Source organism: Rhamphochromis sp. 'chilingali', assembly GCF_963969265.1.
Source record: "Rhamphochromis sp. 'chilingali' genome assembly, chromosome: 10".
Classification (NCBI taxonomy): Eukaryota; Metazoa; Chordata; class Actinopteri; order Cichliformes; family Cichlidae; genus Rhamphochromis; species Rhamphochromis sp. 'chilingali'.
In genome coordinates, this window is record NC_137937.1 from 24,709,891 (window position 1) to 24,727,755 (window position 17,865).

Genomic DNA, 17,865 nt, shown 5'->3' on the forward strand with positions numbered 1-17,865 from the left:
ACACAAAAAATGAAAACAAAGTATAGTCATATACATATATATAGATATATATATATATATAATAGAATTTAAACAAATTGAATTTTCCAGTGAGGTCAGTCTTATGTACAAGCAGGAAAAAAAGGGATCTTAAAAGGGAAGAACAGGGAAGAAGATGAGGAAGATCACTCTGACTGAAGTGCTGCAGTGTGCTGTGTGTGGTGCCGTGCATGTGCTCCCAGAAACCCGTTGGGCTCACCGCTCCCAGCCAAGCTCCCAAAGTCTGTGACAGATACTGCCATTTTGGCGCCGGTGATTCGGTGGTGATGCGTCGTCGTCCGTCGTGCATCAAAGTCCACTCCGAGGTTACCCACGGATACGTCATTGATAAAGGAGTCAGGCAGCGCCATCTTGAGTCTCTTGGAGGGCCGCTCACAGTCCTTGTTGACGCACACGCCTCCCAGCTGGCCCAGATCTGAGTGGTAGAAGCCAGCCTCAAGCATATTGAGGCAGTCAGGTTCTGCACCATTTGCAGGGAACCCAAGGGATTCCTCGTGGTTCAGGGAACCTCGATGGAGACTGTCCAGTGGAGGAAAGCTGTAGGAGTCCAGGCAGCTAACCTCTGCAGGACTGCATACTGTGGCTACAGTGTTGCTCAAAGCTGCAAAGACACAAAACAGTTAACAACAAGAAGTAGTCATTTATTTTTATTTTTTTAAACCATCGCTGCACAACTAAGGTCTGTAACTAACCCGTGAGGTCGCTGGCAGTGATGGAGTTGAGCAGGCTAAGCTGCTGTTCTGTGGTTGTTTCCAGCCTTCCACCACCACCAGCACCTGAACACACGGAGGAGGAACTGTCCACAGCTAACCCCTCCGCTTCATCCACCAGCCTGTCCATCAGGTCACTAGAAACAAAGAAATGTCACTGGGTTTGTTTCTTCCATATTATGTGAACTTTTTTCCATTTTATTGAAGCAAAGCAATAAAGACAGACACTCCGTTTCATTTCACTTACGTTACTCCAGGATAGTTGCTGAACTTTTTCTTCCCGAACCGATTCTGCTGCACAAAGAAGTCAAAGCGCTCTGACTTTTTCCACATGTAATAAAATGCCACACATTCTGCTACTGTTCTTGTTGTGACCTGAGAGGAGAGGAGGGGGACAGAGTTTACAAAACTTTGTATACATTTTTATTTGCATACACTTGTAAAGGGAACCATAAATTCACACTTACTTTGTGTTTCTGAATGAGGTGAAAGTTCTTGTCATACATCTGAAGAGCATGTTCAAAGTTCTTGCATTCCTCTTCAGACCATGGAGGTGATTTTTCTGCAATGAAACCATGAATCCATTTTAACAATGGGTGTGCAAAGGTAACCACAGGCCATGTCGAAACCAAGACATGTCCCACCAATAAAATTCATCCCAACTGAATGGTCCATTATTCCAAACTTAGTATCAACCATTTAGGAATAACAGGCATTTTTATATAGTCTCCCATATTCCAAAGGTTCAAAAGTAATTGGACAAACTAATAATTTTTAACAAATGTTTAAATTTGCCTCAGATCTAGCACCCGTGGACAATACCAAATGTATTGATTTCTGTCGCGATGCTTTCATTGGAGCCGTGTTCAATTTCTATTTGTTTGTGGATCTTCTGCCTTCAGCTCCATCTTCAGCAAATGTTAAGGGCCCGTAACACTCACAGCGGCTACCTTGCGAATTGTAACACACACTAGACTAGAGATCGCATGATAACAATAACAAAAAATAAATAAAAAATACACTGGGATAGCCTACTCAGAGATGAAATGCCGGTTTGGCAGCATGTAGCGAGGCTCCCGATGCTTTTTAGTGTGAAGTCACTCCAGACCGCCGACAGGTCTCGCACACAACAGCCGCTCTATCAGGTGACACATACTGCTCCAACGTGCTATGGTCGCGAGCTGGTGTATGCCATGTCAAAAGTTTTGTGAGGTGCTTTTGTGATGTTTAATTCATTTTTTTTTTTTTTTTTTTATTTCTCCCTGATATCCGATCCAGTAATTTAGGTCAAGATTGGACCGGTACCAATACTGTATATCGGGTTCTTCCATCTCCAGTTACATCCTCAGTCCTGCGTCACACATTGACATTATTTCGACTCGTTCTTCAGCTCTCACTTTTTGTAACCCCAAACGGGTGGCTTGGCCAGACTGAAGGCAAAAATACACAATGTAGTGACCACAATGGGTCCTTAAGGGATACTCCGCTGGTTTAAGATCAGGTCACTGGCTTGGCAAGTGAAGAATATCCCATTTCTTTGCCTTGAGAAAATCTTGTTGCAGTCTCCATAATCAATAAACACATGCCATAACATTGCCTCATGTTTAACACATGATTTGGTAGTCGTTTCTCTCCTTCCCCATACTTTTCACTTCCAATCATTATGGTACAAGTTCATCTTGGTTTCATCTGTCTAAATGTTTTTAGGCAGAAGAAACTGCTCCTTTAGAGGATTCCTTGGCAGGCCTAATCAGGCGTTCTTATTATTCAGTGAAACTAGTGGTTTGTAAATGTCGTCATCAGACAGTAAACGTGAGAGTTTGCATGCCTACCTGTTTTTTGTGACCGCGCAGACTTGTCTGCTGAGACAATACAACCATGCATGCGCTCAAGCAGCGGACTTCAAGTTGATTTTAAAGAAGTATAACAGGAACGAGAACTCAGGCATCAGGCCTCCAGCTGTCAGTGTCCGCAACAGATTATAATCCAAGCTTTAGTTGTCTTATGTAGTCTTTTGGTGTTGCTGAGCGGCAATGTTTTCCTTTTTCAAAGACATCTAATTTGTCTAGTCCCAAAGGTTTATTTTGGTTTTTCAGCCTAATGATGGCATCCTACATTTGCATTAACATCTCTCATATTTTGATGTCAGTGAACAGCCATCAAGTCCAATACTTGCAATCAGCTCGACCTCACATGATCAAGAAACTGTTCATCAATTCTCATTTGTCTAATTACTGAAAAGGGGGGGCCCCATGTACAATAATGACTTTGAATGAAAGTGAAATCTACATGTGAAGCATTTTGAGTGTCTTGAGGTGCAAACGAATCACAATGACATTTCCTATGAGAAATCACTTGCTTACCTTTTGAGGACTTTACATGGTTGCAATATCTTTCTAGTGCTTCGCGGGTGTTGTAGTTGCATTTTACAAGCTCACGTAAAGCCTACATTGAAAGAATGAAAGAGTAAAAATTATAGCATTTGCCAAAATTGATCAGAAACAATTAAACAGATATGAATGTCAGAGAAAATACCTTTCTTGAGGTGCACTGCTAATAACACATTCATCATTTTATCAAACCACGTAAAGGACTGAGTAAGACATGACTGACCTGCTCATTGTCTCGCACATGCATTCCTGGTTTGTCACACCCCGTCTTTTCATCTGTCGTCCGTGACAATACTTCACACAGGAAACTTCTAACCTTGTTTTCTGATAATACACCTGGACTCCACAGTAACTCATCTTCATCTTCATATGCTATACAACCAAATACATGATGTTAAAATTAATCACCAGGTGTACATCACCTATTCTTAATTGAATGGTTAACAACACTGTAAGCAGCCACATTAAAGAATAGATTAGGAACGTGTGATGAAAGCAAAAGAAGTAGTATTCACCTTTCTCCTCATCTTTGTAGTGACAGAGGCAAGAAGGAACTTCTGCTTGGTATTCCAATCCCACCATTATTTCCTATTACAAAGCATAAGAGGGCATGTCTGAATTCAAAAGCAACCTGACTTAACATGAAACAAACATGAAACGGCGAGTAAACTATATCCTATATCCATGTTTCCAAATGAAACAAATCATTTACCTTTCTCGAGTCCTCTGGGCATGGGCCATCTTCATCACACTCTGACTCTTTATCACCGTCAGAAATAGCGTTTGCTGGGGGGTTTTTTTAAAAGAAAGAAAAAAAATGTTTAACAATTAGTAAATCTTAAATACTTTAGCACACCCTGAATTTAAATGGCAGCTGCTTAATGCCAAAGCCGGATGTTTTACCCAAAAGATTTTTTTTCCAGTTTTTCTGCTAAAGGTTGTAAGATCTCCTCAAACATACTTGAAGCTTTCCAAAGAATTTAGGTAAAGTTATGTGTAAAGAACCAACACTGTTTCAAACCACAAACCCACGGTAAGTTGGCTGAGTAACACAGCTGCAAAAACAAATTTATGACAAAAATATTTTTCCAGTAAAATGACTGAGCTAATGATTCATTTTTGTTATGCAAACTGCATAACAAATCCCAGCTGTTTGTCTTTATTTTACAGTGTTATAATTATGGTTTTATTTGAGTTACTTTTCTAATCCAACCTATTTGTACTTTTTTTGATTCTGGCTCTATTTGGACATGCTAAAAATTAAATTTAGTCTTAAATGGACTTGAGAACAGCAGTCAGAGACAGATAAGCTAAGCTTAACTTACACAAATAACTGCATTAGCTGCAGACTTAACACATCTTTATCTAAATGTTTTGTTAGACAACGAGCCTTGTCGAATTTTATAACCTTAACAGTAACTTTTTCATCAACAGCTAAGTGGGAGAAGTGAATATTTCACAGTGCACAACAGTAAGTGACCCTCCTTTATAACACCAAGATCCACAGTCAAATTACCGTTTTATTGTGTGACATATTACACACTAGGTTTTAAAATAATTAAAAACTAGTCAGCTGCACCAAATATCTGTGACAAAAAGAAGGGAACTGCTACTACATTTAGCATTCACAACCAAAATCTAAATTTGAAATTTAGCAAACTACACATCTTAGTATTCTCAGTATTCTCATAATATTAATATAAAAAAAATAATGAGCACATTAATCACTGTATTGCACACACTAAAAAAGATTTAATTCTGACAGTTGCAAACATAAAATACTTTTAATTTAAAAGTAGTAATCTATCACTTACATCTAAGTGTTCTTGGGAAGAAATCAGTGGCCTCATGGGAGGTAACTGAAGGAGTCAGATCATCAGCTGAGGACTGGGTCTCCTCCTCATAATCTCCAGACAGAAGGTCTTTAGCTATTTCCTCCTAGTGAGTAAAAGGAATATAAATTGTACACCATACAAAAACCATAAGTTACAAATATAGCATTGTTTTACAAATTAACGCTATATTTATTGCCAATTGCTTCTCACAAATCTACTTAGCAACTGTATAACTACCAAATAACAGCAACTCCTTACCTTATCCAAAGTCATGTCGGGGAGCTCATCAGTCAGGTCTCCAGAGGAGCTGTCTATACTGGAGCCTGCTGAGGCCTCATAGCGATAAATGGCCAACAGTTCCTCTAAAGGCATGTTCCCTTCCTGTTAAAAGAAAAATGAATGGTAAATAGTATCAATTCCATTTCACAGGGTTATACCGTTTTCATGTACGAAGTACAAGATGGTCAAGTTGGACAAATTTATACACTGCACCTATCATATGACATTTGGAATGGCATATGGATTTACTGATTTATTATAATACCTTTTCCAGATCTGCAATTTCAGATCTGAAATTTGTTCCGCCTTCCAGAGACTCTTCCTCCTCCAGAGTCCTCTCATCATCATACTCATGAACTAACATTTCTGCTGTTGGATCAAAGTCATGGTCCTCTGATGATAAAGAGCCAACTGAACGAGAAAAATGGAAAGAAAAATAAAAGAATTATAAATACCAAATTGTTATCGTGCAATAAGCAAAACCTTACTTTATTACAAACTCATAACATTTTCAGAAATTCATCTCGATATTTCTGTTTACTATTATTTGTGAAAAGTAAAAATAGAGTTTTGAAAGTACACCTTAATATAGATTAGTAAATTGTAAAAGTAAATTGTATTACCTGGACTTGAACTCCCTAGGGAAGCCTGGAAAAGAAGGGAAAAAATACCATAAATTGGAGCAAGACAGAAAATTAGAATTAAAATAAATTACTCGGGGGCTTTAACCTCAAATATTAAAACAGGATGACCAATAAAATATTTTTACGTTGTGTGTAATATGACCCAAGGAAATAGCCGGGCAGGAAAACTGCAATTGTCGCTAATGTTACCCGATATAGGTGGCTAATACAACGCTAGCCGAGCTGCACACTCAGGGAAAGATACGTTTTTTTAAACGCTGGAATAAAAAATTTCCCCAGAGGACTGAATAAAAAAAACCTCGTATAATCGGTTGTATATGTCATTGCAGATCCAGTACTGCTTAGCTAGCCGGAAAGCTATTTCCAAATCCAAATGTTAACGCTGTCCACCGAAAAATGTAAACACTAATTTCGTTTGCGCGGTACTGCAATCGATAAAGTCGAGCAACCTTTTAAACGTAGGTGCCGCTACTCCAGCCTGAACATCAAAAAATATTTTTCCATTCACCATAAAGATTATATGGTCTGCAATTTACTTGAACCAGCAAGCTAACGTTAAATTTACGTATGAATTTACACAGCCGCTTCACCGAAGCAGCTGAGAGCGAAGGCGCAGAGGCCTCGTAGTGAAGGATCAGTCCAGACATTTAAGCATATTTAAGAGAAATAAAAACAACAATTATGAGACGAAACACGCTACACACAAGGCAAAAAGCATTGTTTCTTCAATCGATTGCGTAAAAATGAAAAATACAGCACACAAATTTTAAAAATGTCGATTTAACATCGATTGCTTCTCCCCTGTTTTCCCTCTTACCTCCGCCATATTGGTACCTTTAGCTAATGGGCTCCTTCTAGCGCAGTACCCGGATCAGCGCTCTGAGCCAATCAGAGATCCAGGTGACTGCTTGAGTCGTGACGCCGTTCAAACCATCTACTGGTCAGACTAACGGTAATTACTAATAAACGGGTAATTTACGGTATAAAAATGTGAAAAACTGAGATTACAAGTCAAATTGCCGATACACATTCTACCTACAACATATCGGTGTCATGGCGTTGGCCGGTGCCTTACACAAAGACGGTTTACTGGAACATTCCCGGCACATCCCAGCTGATTTCCTGTTCTCCTTACCGTATTTATCGAAGCTATGGCATCTAAACTACTGTGTTGTCAACACCGTCTTGTTTTTCCGCTGTATTTCTGAAAGAACAGTCCAATGCGGAATTCAAATAGAAATCAGTTAAGGTTTTCCAGCTGTAACACTGGATATTAGGACAGTAATGTGTATGCTACTGTAATATTGCTGTTAACACACCTGTCTTCTTAAATAAAAATAATGCACAATTTAGCTATAGATAAACATTTTTTATTAAGTTGACCGTTTATTTATCATAAAATTATTTTACTTGAATTTTGATCCCTTACCAATCAAACTCCTTGGTCTGCACATTCCTCAAACTCTTCAAAGAGCAATTTGTTGTATTTCTATTTGAAAAATAATACTCTTATAAAGCACCATACTAATTATTTTAGAGATAAACATAGCAATAATTACAGTTTAAGTATGTTTTTAATCTTTTTTTATATGTTGATATATTGTACTGTTGGTATATATTTAACTTTCTCATGAGAAGCTCAACTTAATTCTGCTCAATAATTATTTTATCTCTGTTATAGCTCTTTTTCTTTCTTTATAAATACCTACTGGTAAGAGTAAATTAGACGTTACAATTAGGCAATGAAAATGTGAAATAAATAGTAGCAGCATTTTATCCATCCATCCATCTTCTTCCGCTTATCTGGGACCAGGTCACGGGAGCAGCAGCCTAAGCAGTGAAGCCCAGACCTCCCTCTCCTCCAGCTTGTCCGAGGGAACACCAAGGCATTCCCAGTCGATCATTGACCTGCAGCCTAGGGTGTCCTGGTGTCACGTGCACTTATGGACAACCTTATGTTCAACATAAGGCTGTTTGTTATGGACAAACTGCGGTTTGCACATAAGTCCAACCAAAAAACACCGCTTGGGTTCAGATCCGGGAGGCCGTTCCTCTCAATCACACCCCTCCAGGTCTCATTGCTGTTGCCCACATGAGCGTTGAAGTCTCCCAGCATTTTATTGTTATTTAATCAACATCCCCCAAAACAATTGTGAATGAAATGTGCATACTTTTGCAAAATTTCAGAGACTTTTAACTTTATCCAAAGTGCTATTTCTGTTTTGCTTGGACGGGAATTTTAAAGACAGTGTACACATGCTCACCGCTGAGAGAGGATCTGTATTGTTTGTTCTCATATGAAGATAGATCCAAAGAGAACCAACATCTTCTGAGCATGTCTCTGACCATGTGTGGAAAGTTCTTCTATTTGAGAGTGATCTGCCAGAAGTGAATCAAAAGTGCTTGTGGTAAAGGTAACTATTTTTGTTACCACATCAACAACATGGTTAATATTTAGCACTGAGTCACACAACACCTCCAGTTTCAGTTCTGCTGTCATTTCATGTCTCTTTCTCTTGCATCCACTTCAAAAGTCTGAAATTTTTCCCTGTCAGATTTGGACAGCCATTGGCTGCGATACCGGTTTGTCCATTTTCAACCTCCATGAACAATTCACTTACTATCAGAGTCTGTTTCACTGAGTGCATTGCTGCCAGCTCCTCTGTAATCTCAGACTCTTTCGTTACCACATGTACAAAGATGAGTAACTGAGGTGTGTGGTGAACATCAGAGCTCTCATCTGGAGCCAAGGAGAAAACAGACTAAACTGTCTGCTTTTTCTTTAAAGTTAAGTGCCACCAAACATTCTTTGATAAACTTACAATTTTGTGGGAAATCACAAAACTGGTCTTGAAAGTTCCATCCCTGGATGTGTAAAGCTTGGTAAAAAGTCCTTGCTGCTTTTGCAGCTTTGCTAGCAAAGGTTCAGATGTCTGTCCGCACTCTGCATCAGTCAAGAGCTTGTCGGTGTGTGCTTACTTTCATAATGGAGAATGTGATTGTAATCGTTACACACACAATCAGCTCTCCACAAACTAAGCATGCGGTTTTGCCTCTGATTTGAGTAAAGGCATTCTTACAAGTCCAAGTCTTGTTAAAAAGTCCACATTCTGCATTGGTCTTTCTTTGTTTAGTGTGAGCTGGCATCTTTCGGCGCTGGCAAACTCACATCTCTCAAACATGACGCTGCATTTGCTTGTATGTAAATTTAAAAAATAATAGCCGGCAACTTTAAAACAAAAGCAATACATTTGTATAATGATTTCCCACAAAATCACAAAAACCAGTAAATCATTTTCTTATGGGGATCATTATGGAGTGTTTGGGGGCTAAAATGGGACAAACTGCATGATGTATTCCATTTTTAAACCATGGGGTTGAATATGATGTCAGCCCACCCTTTTCACCCTTTTGCAGCTTCAGTCTGCATGCCTAGGTGCTTGATTTCATAAACCAGAGACCATGGCATTAACTGAAAAACCTGAATTCAACAATTTGGATCAGTGATTTAATAGTTATAGTGTATTTATGTTTAACCTCCTAGGACCTGGCGTCCACATATGTGAACATCACATTTTGGGTTATTTAGACCAAAATACTCAATTTTGCTCTACAAGGGCCTGATATCCACGTACGAGGACATTATACTGCTACCGTTCTATCAAAACTTTAAACGAATATCCTCATATGTGGCTCTTATTTTTCTTAAAAACAAAAATAAGGTAAAAAAAATCTGGTAATTATTTGTTTTTACATTCATCGGGCCCAATCAGCCCAAATATCAAAGAGAAATTAAAAATGCATGCCGTGGAAGAGTTCGGGTCTTAGGAGGTTAAATGCTAATTTCCCTTTTACATCACGTGGGCTGGTAAGAGACTACCAATGGGCTGGATGTGGCCTCCAGGCTGTACAATGCCCAGCACTGACACTGGTTACACTTACAAGACACTTTATTAACAACACTTTGCTAACACTGTGTTGCGCCCACCTTTTCTTTTAAAGCTGCCTTAGTACTACAGATTCAAGAAGGTGCTGGAATCATTTCTCTTGAGATTTTTGGCCAAATAGTCGCTGCAGATTTATTAGCTGCATACCGTGATATGGATCTTCTGCACCGCTACATGCCAAATGTGCTCTATAGGTTTGAGATCAAGTGACTGTGGAGACAATCTGACTAAGATGAACTCAGTGACAGGTTCAAGAAACAACTTTAAGATTATTTGATCTTTGTGACATGGTAGATTATCTTGCTGAAAACAGTCATCTGAACATTAGGCTGTGGTCATAAAGAGAGGGACATGATCAGCAAGGCTGGATCAGAAATCAAGACTCATCAGACCAGACAATGTTTTTTAAGCCTTCTGTTGTCCAAATTTGGTGAGTCTGTTTGAACTGTAGCCTCAGTTTCCTGTTCAGGACGGACTGCTGTTGTGGCTTTCTGCTGCAATTCATCTATGCCAGTGATTGAGGTGTGATTATTCGATTGACGGTTGCCTTCCTATCGGCTGTAAGTAGACAAGCCATTTTCTCCACATTTCTGGTATCAACAAGGCATTTTCACCCACTCACTGGGTATTTTATTTTTCAGACTCTTCTCTGTAAACCCTAGAGTTGTTGGGGTTCAGATACTGAAATACTCAGACCAGTCCATCTGGCCTTAACAACCTTTCCCAAGTTCAAACAATTTCACCTCAAAATTTCAATTCACTTCGGCAGGTTGTATTGGGCGTGTCTGCTCGCCTAAATACTAGAGTGTGAATTTTGTTTGAATTGCTGTTGTAATTATTTCTGTATGACATAAAATGTGAACTACCTCTTTAAGGCAAGAGTTCTGCATACCAGAGAATTACTTTTAGGAAATACTAAAACAATATAAAATGTACTGTACAGGCCAACAGGGGGTAGCCTGATCATACAATATATAGGAGTTTGTTCACAAAACTGAGCTCCCCACACAATCTTCCCTCTTTTCCTGTTTTTGGAAAAGAGGGAAATGGGATAAGAGTCGTGAAAGCTCTTATCCTATTTGTTCATGCAGTCACATATAAAAACAAACTGACAGTTTTGGCAAGGAGTGGTGTATGTTGGAGAATCCAGATTTCAATCTATAAGGTAACAGGCAATTGTTGTCGTTGGTTCTGTATTTATTTAGGGATTTCAAGCTCTTGAACTGGGTTCACAGGCCAGTAAGCAAGGTTTCTTAAAGTTGTAACTTGAGTTTTTGCTATTAAAGCCTTCAAATGTTTGTACACAGCACGTCAAAGATAAAGGGGCTTATTTCCTGGTCGGGTCAGATTCAGAGCAGAGGTGAGGGGCCTTCCTGCAGTATAACAAAGTTATCTGTGCGCTTTTGCCATGTCAACCACTACATTTGTCTTAGACTGGGGACGTGAATACATTTTTTTGTGTCAAAAGCTGGGGAAGGGGTTTTGTGTCTGTATGATTTAAAGAACAAGAACAAAAAAAGGATTTAAAAAAGTTAATATTCCAGTTTCCACTTGTCCCGTTTGGCCATTCAGAGCACAAACAAAAAAGTGGAGTTTCCACAGGAGTGATGTGACATTAAAATCCACATTACACGTAGAAGAGGGTCGAACTGCTTGATTGTGCTCGTAATGGTTGCCAGCACTGAATTAGATGACACAGAATTGCAATGGTGTTGCTGTGTTTGACCAAAAACCTTGTATTCATTGGAGGTGGTTAGTATATATACAAAGACTACACTCGGATAAACACATCTTAACCTTGTGATGCAAACCAGACGTAATATCTAACTAATAAACACTGATTTGTGAGTTTCAAGTGGTGGGCGTTTTAAACTTATTGTAGCAAGTAAACACCTCTGTGTCTGCAAAACAGAATCCCCAGTAAGGCGTAGGAAGAGGGCAGCGTGGGCTTCGTTTGGAGGACTTTACAAACAGATGAGTCACTGTTTTTTCGGAGAGTTCAGAAACCCATCTCTCTGTAGGCCACCACATTTGCTAATTATCTAAGCTACTTTAGACCACTAAAAGTTAAACAACCACTGATGCATACACTGCATTGAGTTGACATCTTAAATGAATGAATAACCTCCCCAAAAGGTTTAGGTCATCGTATCCGGCAGATGATTCTTCTTTTTTGTGTTTCTCTTTGCACAGGTGGTCATGTTTGGATGTGCATACTAAGTAGAGTAAATAATTAAAGCAGAGTAAAATGTCTTTCTTCCTTCTCTACTCTGTAGATAATTTATGATTGCCATAATTATTTGAAAGCCCAGTTTTAAAACAACAACAATGTAGCCAGGAAGATGTGGGCCCTTACCCAATGAGTGAAGCTGTCAGGTCAACAAGTTATCCTCTGACGTAGGTTATGGGGAGGCGGTGATAAAGGGTCACAGTACATTGTTACAGAGTAAAAACGGATGTGGCTAATTAACACAGACGCTAACCTACACTGTTTTTTCAGCTTCCCGGCAAATGCCCACTCTACTGATGTGCTATTCAATACATTGTAACTGTAATAACGCATAATTATCTATTATATTTCAGGCCATCTGAAAACATCAACCACATATTCTGGAGGATGTTGCACTGAATGAACTGTTAGTCTTGAAAAATTTTAGTATTATTATTTTTTGATTCTGTACCCTAAAGCACTAAAAAAAATTGTAATCTAATTTGCATGGTTATCTAACGCAGTATGATGTGTTAGATAACCATGCTTCTTTGCAAATGTAGCAGGACAGGAACAGACTCCTCAATTTTGTCAAGAAGACCATTAAATCACTACTGTGCAAAAGTGTCAAGCCACCTCTCATTTATTTATATATTGCTAGGAAAATTGAAAATACGTGCAAACATGCATGCATATAACTTTAAGTTTGTACAATTCTAAAAAGCTTTACAGTCAATATTTGGTTTGACCACCTTTATTCTTTCACAAAGCCCAAACATTTTATTTGGGCATTTCTTTATAAAGTCTTCAGGAATAGTTTTCTAGCCTTCTTGAAGGACATCCAAAGCTCTTCTTTGGATGTTGGCTTGTTGATGTTTTGATGATGCAACAATGGTTCAATAATTTTGTTGCCTGAGCTATGAGAGGAGGACAATCCATGACTGACAGTGCTCAATTGTGTGTTTTTCTATCTAGGTATGCTTTTACCACATTGGGAGTGTGTTTGGGGTTAATGTCATGTTGAGAAATGAAGCTGTTGCCAATTACACACTTTCTAGATGGTACTTTTCTATGTTCATAATTATTGATCCAAAAACACAGTATAAAAATACAGTTATCTTTGGTATTTTTCATAGATTAAACAAAGAAAATAGGAACTAATTATGTGTTTTCAGGCCCTGAAGTACCTAAAGATAAAATGTGTGTGTGTGTTATTTGTGGGCACAAAACTGGTTCATCTACTGTGTTAGGTGTTGTTTTTAACTTTTGTTATTGAATTATTCGGCTCGAGACTTTTGCAACGTACTGTATGAGAATAACAATATTCTTTTTGCATACTGAAACTAATGAAAGGTAGAAAATGCAGCGCATGCAATACCTTTAATTGTACACAGATTACAATCCCAAATGGGATGCTGTGTAAAATGCAAATTCAGTTCAATTCAATTTTAATTACCGTATAGGGAGACAAATCACCATCGAGGTACTTTATATTATAAGGTAAAGACCCTACAATTAAAAAACGAATACAGTAATTTGCAAATTTATGAAACACATATTTTATTCATAACAAGTCAGAAACATTACTGGGTACCAAAAAAAAGTTTTTCTCAGAAGCAAAGATGAGCATTGGTTCACCTTCTTGCAAATGAAGCAAAACAAAACAATCTGCAAACTGGGACAGAATTATCATCCTCAGCATAAAATTGCACAGGCTTTGGATAGCTCATCATAAAGTACATAATATCAAACATTTCAGTGAATGTGGAGACAAGAACAGGACAGAAAATTAATACTGGATGGTTGTTCTAATAGCACTGCATGAAAAACAGGCATGATTCGGCCATGGAAATCACTGCATGAAATCGCACTCTTTGGACACAGTTCCCTGTGCCTTCCACAAATGCCGGTAAAAACTGAAGAAGCCATACATGAACACTGACAGGGCTGGACTGGGACAAAAAATCAGCCCGGGCATTTTGACTAGAGACCGGTCCACCAGGTATTATAGGAAAAACCATAAAGTCTTTGAATGAAAACAAACGCTGTTGTGACAGTGATGTACAGTCTTGTATGTATGATTTCTATATGTTGTACATCAGATAAAAACTTTGGTTGTAAGATTCAGATAATTATTTAATAAAAGCTAGATATTGTAAACAGTGTTGGGAAGGTTATCTTTAAAATGTATTCCATTACAGAATACAGAATTCATGCCCCAAAATGTATTCTGTAACGTATTCCGTTACGTTACTCAATGACAGTAATGTATTCTGAATACTTTGGATTACTTAATATATTATCGTGCTTTTTACAACAACGTGAATGTACTATTGCTGTGTGATTTATTACTATTACTGAAGGTCCGCGACTCCAAACTGTAGTAAAGGGACCTCTGACTAATACGGCGGGGTCCCTGTCGGCTCGTAGCCGAAAAATAGCTTTACTTTGTTGTGTGGGTCAACTTTTCTTGCGAGAGACAGGCGTTGAAAGACTGCTCCAACAGAACTTATTGTTTTCGGAGGAAAACACGAACACGGTGTACAGTCGAGTCTTAATAGCTTACTTACTGCTGGGCTCGTCAGGCACTCTTCTTGGCTGCAGTGGTTATTATTATATTTACATGCTTCCAGCTCCCGTTTTTCCTCGATGACAACTCGTACCTTTCCACTCCCCTTTTTCTCCCTCCTCGCGCTCACAGACCCATAACGTGTATGGCAGTCCATTCTCCCTGCAACACGGACTACACTGCCCATGATGCTACATTCTTTAGAGCTATGCTTGTAGCATTCTGCCTGTTAGCTTAGCACAACAACTACAACAACGAAAAGGCGCTCTCTCACCCAGGAAACACACAGTCGCAGAGAGAGAGAGAGAGCGTCGCCCTGTAACCATGGCAACCGTAACGCTGCCGCCTGGAACAAAAGAACGTAGCTGTCAAACAAAACCCAAACAGTCCTGACCCGCGACAATATGAAACAGGAAAGTACCGCAGTGTAATCCATTTATTTCAACAAAGTAACTGTATTCTGAATACCACATTTTTAAACGGTAACTGTAACGGAATACAGTTACTCGTATTTTGTATTCTAAATACGTAACGGCGGTACATGTATTCCGTTACTCCCCAACACTGATTGTAAATGAGAATAAGAAAGAAAAGTATTTCTTTGTGCCCCCCTCTCCCTGTTAATGCCCTACCTGGCCCCCTGGCAAAACTTTGCTAGATCCGCCCCTGCACAGTTACCAGCTGTCAGCTACTTAGAAAAGGATCCTGGTGTTATTTGTCTCTCAGAAACAGTTCATAACTTCCCTTCAACTCATTCATGTCACCTAAAGGTAAACCCGTTTCTCCATCACCTGTTCAGCTCTGATGATTCAGTAAGGACATCTCCTGGTTTCATCTTCATGTTTCCCTCTCACCACATATCCAAGCCGATATCATGACCAGCAGCTTTTACAGCTGTGGCTCCAGCAAACATCAGCTGATACTAGAAAGTAATAGAAGTTAATATTAAATAGATTCTAACAACAGCTGATCAAGCTTGAACATGCTGCTGTTGTTTAGCACAACAACCGCTGGTTTCCTGTGGTGCAAAGTGGGCGATAAACAAGCAATTGATCAGTTTCATGATTGAATGAGAGAAGAAGAGACAGCTGACAGCATAAAGACAGAGAAAAACTCCAGCTTTGTGTCTTTTTCCATTGTAGCTGAAGTCCGGGACAAACTGTGTTCCTTTTCACCTCAATACGAAACGCGTAATATTTTCTCGGAATACGGGACAATTCCGTTTTTTAGGGGACGGTTGGCAACTCTACTAACTAACCTTATGAATAAAATAAAGTTCACTATCAGTAACATAGCACCCACCCAGCTGTAGAAACTCCGTCATGCTAGCTAGTACGCAGTACAAGTTATTGTAAGTGACGGTAAAAAGTCAGCACAATGAAAATAAACTCCACCTAAACTTGGTTTATATCTGACCCAGATAGACTGCAGGTCATAACTTCTTACCTGAAGTTCAGTTCACCTGACACTCGGACCGGCGGCCGCCTCGGGTCTCTCCTCCTCCTGCCTCACCTTTCCCTCATCCCTGGCCTCTTGTGGCAGCTCCGCCATAGCCACCACCAAACAACTGAGTTATTTTTACACATTTGCCAGCATCTGGCCAATCCATCACCTTTCATTGTTTATACTGTTATAAAAATAGATAAATTAAAAAAAAAAAAATCATCGGCCCACCGGGCAAATGCCCGGTATGCCCGATGGCCAGTCCAGCTATGAACACTGATGCAAAAAGTAACTGTCTTCTTTGGGCCAAAACTCATTTAAAATGAACTGAGGACAACTGGAGGTTATGAAGTTTGCAAATCCTTGCTTTTTCTTTTTCTTTACATTTGTACACACCTATTTATTTGGAAGTGGGGTTTGTACATTATGGTCTTTTAAATCTAAATTCAAAGTGGCTGCACACTTGTTAAATTAAATGTGTTCATAATCATGTATTTTCAGAATTATAAAAATACATACATCATATATGAGCTGTTCTTTTATAGAAAACGCTGTAGTAATTCATTGTTTACTTAAGTGAGGCAATACATTTATGCACCACCAGGTGGCAATATGTGACAGATTTGTGTTCCTCATGACTCAGCTTTAGCCTTTTCCATTTCCTCTGTGCCCCAAACACCATCCTTCAGGCTTCAACAGTGAGTGTGAGCACTGACTATGTGTTGTGTTGATATTTTAACATGAATCATGTAAAACTCCAGCATGTGCAATGACACAGCTTTGTTTGGAAGTGCAGTATTTATTCCCACATGCTGCTCACTAAACAGTCAGCAGCTGCAGAGCAAGTTCTATAGCATCAATAAATTTTCTGTAGTACTCGGCCATTTCAAACGTTTATATTATTCACCAGTAACACAAACAAGCTGCTTTCTTTCCTGTAGTATTTTGCAATTTCCATGAAATCCTGTAATACTGATTGCGCACATTAATAATTGTAAAATAATATGACATGAAGTGGCTACAAATGCAAGCAAACAGTTTACAGGGCACTAAATTTAACTCTATCAACAGCTTTTGCTTGCTAGAATAGTCCAAATGTAACTGTTGTTGCAAGACTGGTGCAACCATTATTTTAGTGCCGTCAGATGCTCTTTTAGGAAGATATGAAGGAAATCTTAACATACTCACTGGGAGATTATTATGTTTTATAAATGCCATAAACATACTGTAATCCTTTAGCACATCTATTATGTCCCACTTAATGAGTCATTTGTTCAGGGATGTTATTGCACATTACATGAAAAGTATGTTTTAAAAAAAACAGTTTTTTTACTGGGACATTCAAAGGCCTATTAGGCTCAAGTAGTTCTGTTTTTTGGTACTGAAGCGTTAGATGTTTTATTTTTAGGCACAAATCTGAGTCAGTGGTGCTGTAACATAACAACACGTGTTTGGTCACCCAAGATTTGAGCATGTTTATTACTAAATATTGCTCTGTATCATAGCTCTCAACACTCAGCCTTCTAAATCCAGGACTTTTTTTCTTTTTAAAAGATGTATTAACAAATTCGTCTTACTGAAATTTTGACTTTGGCTTGTTTTTCTCCACCTCAAATTTGTCTGCACAAACCACAAATGCAAAATGGGTTTATGTGCAAAAAGGAAAATGCTTCTGGAAATATTCATTTGTCTAAATTTAAATGAACCCTTTCAGTCTCTGAGGAGAATTTTGATTATATTAAGGGGACATTAGCAGCAGTTGGTACATATAGGTGCAGAGGGGTCTTTGAAAATGAAAGA

At 38.8% G+C, this 17,865-nt stretch overlaps 1 protein-coding gene across 1 annotated transcript; it reads right to left on the bottom strand.

Moving 5' to 3' along the window:
- Nucleotides 1-19: 19 nt before the first annotated feature.
- Nucleotides 20-6,801, bottom strand: mier3b (mesoderm induction early response 1, family member 3 b). The gene is made up of 13 exons (XM_080893971.1): nt 6,715-6,801; nt 5,877-5,901; nt 5,519-5,664; nt 5,233-5,355; nt 4,954-5,077; nt 3,852-3,925; nt 3,655-3,727; nt 3,363-3,511; nt 3,113-3,194; nt 1,217-1,311; nt 997-1,124; nt 732-886; nt 20-640 (listed from the first exon to the last, which is right to left on the bottom strand). Exons 1-13 carry the CDS (start codon nt 6,721-6,723, stop codon nt 165-167), a joined length of 1,659 nt encoding a protein of 552 aa, XP_080750097.1. The 5' UTR covers nt 6,724-6,801; the 3' UTR covers nt 20-164.
- Between the last annotated feature and the right edge of the window lie 11,064 nt (nt 6,802-17,865).

Excerpts from the sequence above, each read along its gene's own strand:
- mier3b (XM_080893971.1), bottom strand. Across the intron at positions 5,078-5,232 it reads CCGACATGACTTTGGATAAG|GAGGAAATAGCTAAAGACCT; the intron begins GTAAGGAGTTGC and ends TTTACTCACTAG. Across the intron at positions 641-731 it reads CACTGCCAGCGACCTCACGG|CTTTGAGCAACACTGTAGCC; the intron begins GTTAGTTACAGA and ends GTGTCTTTGCAG.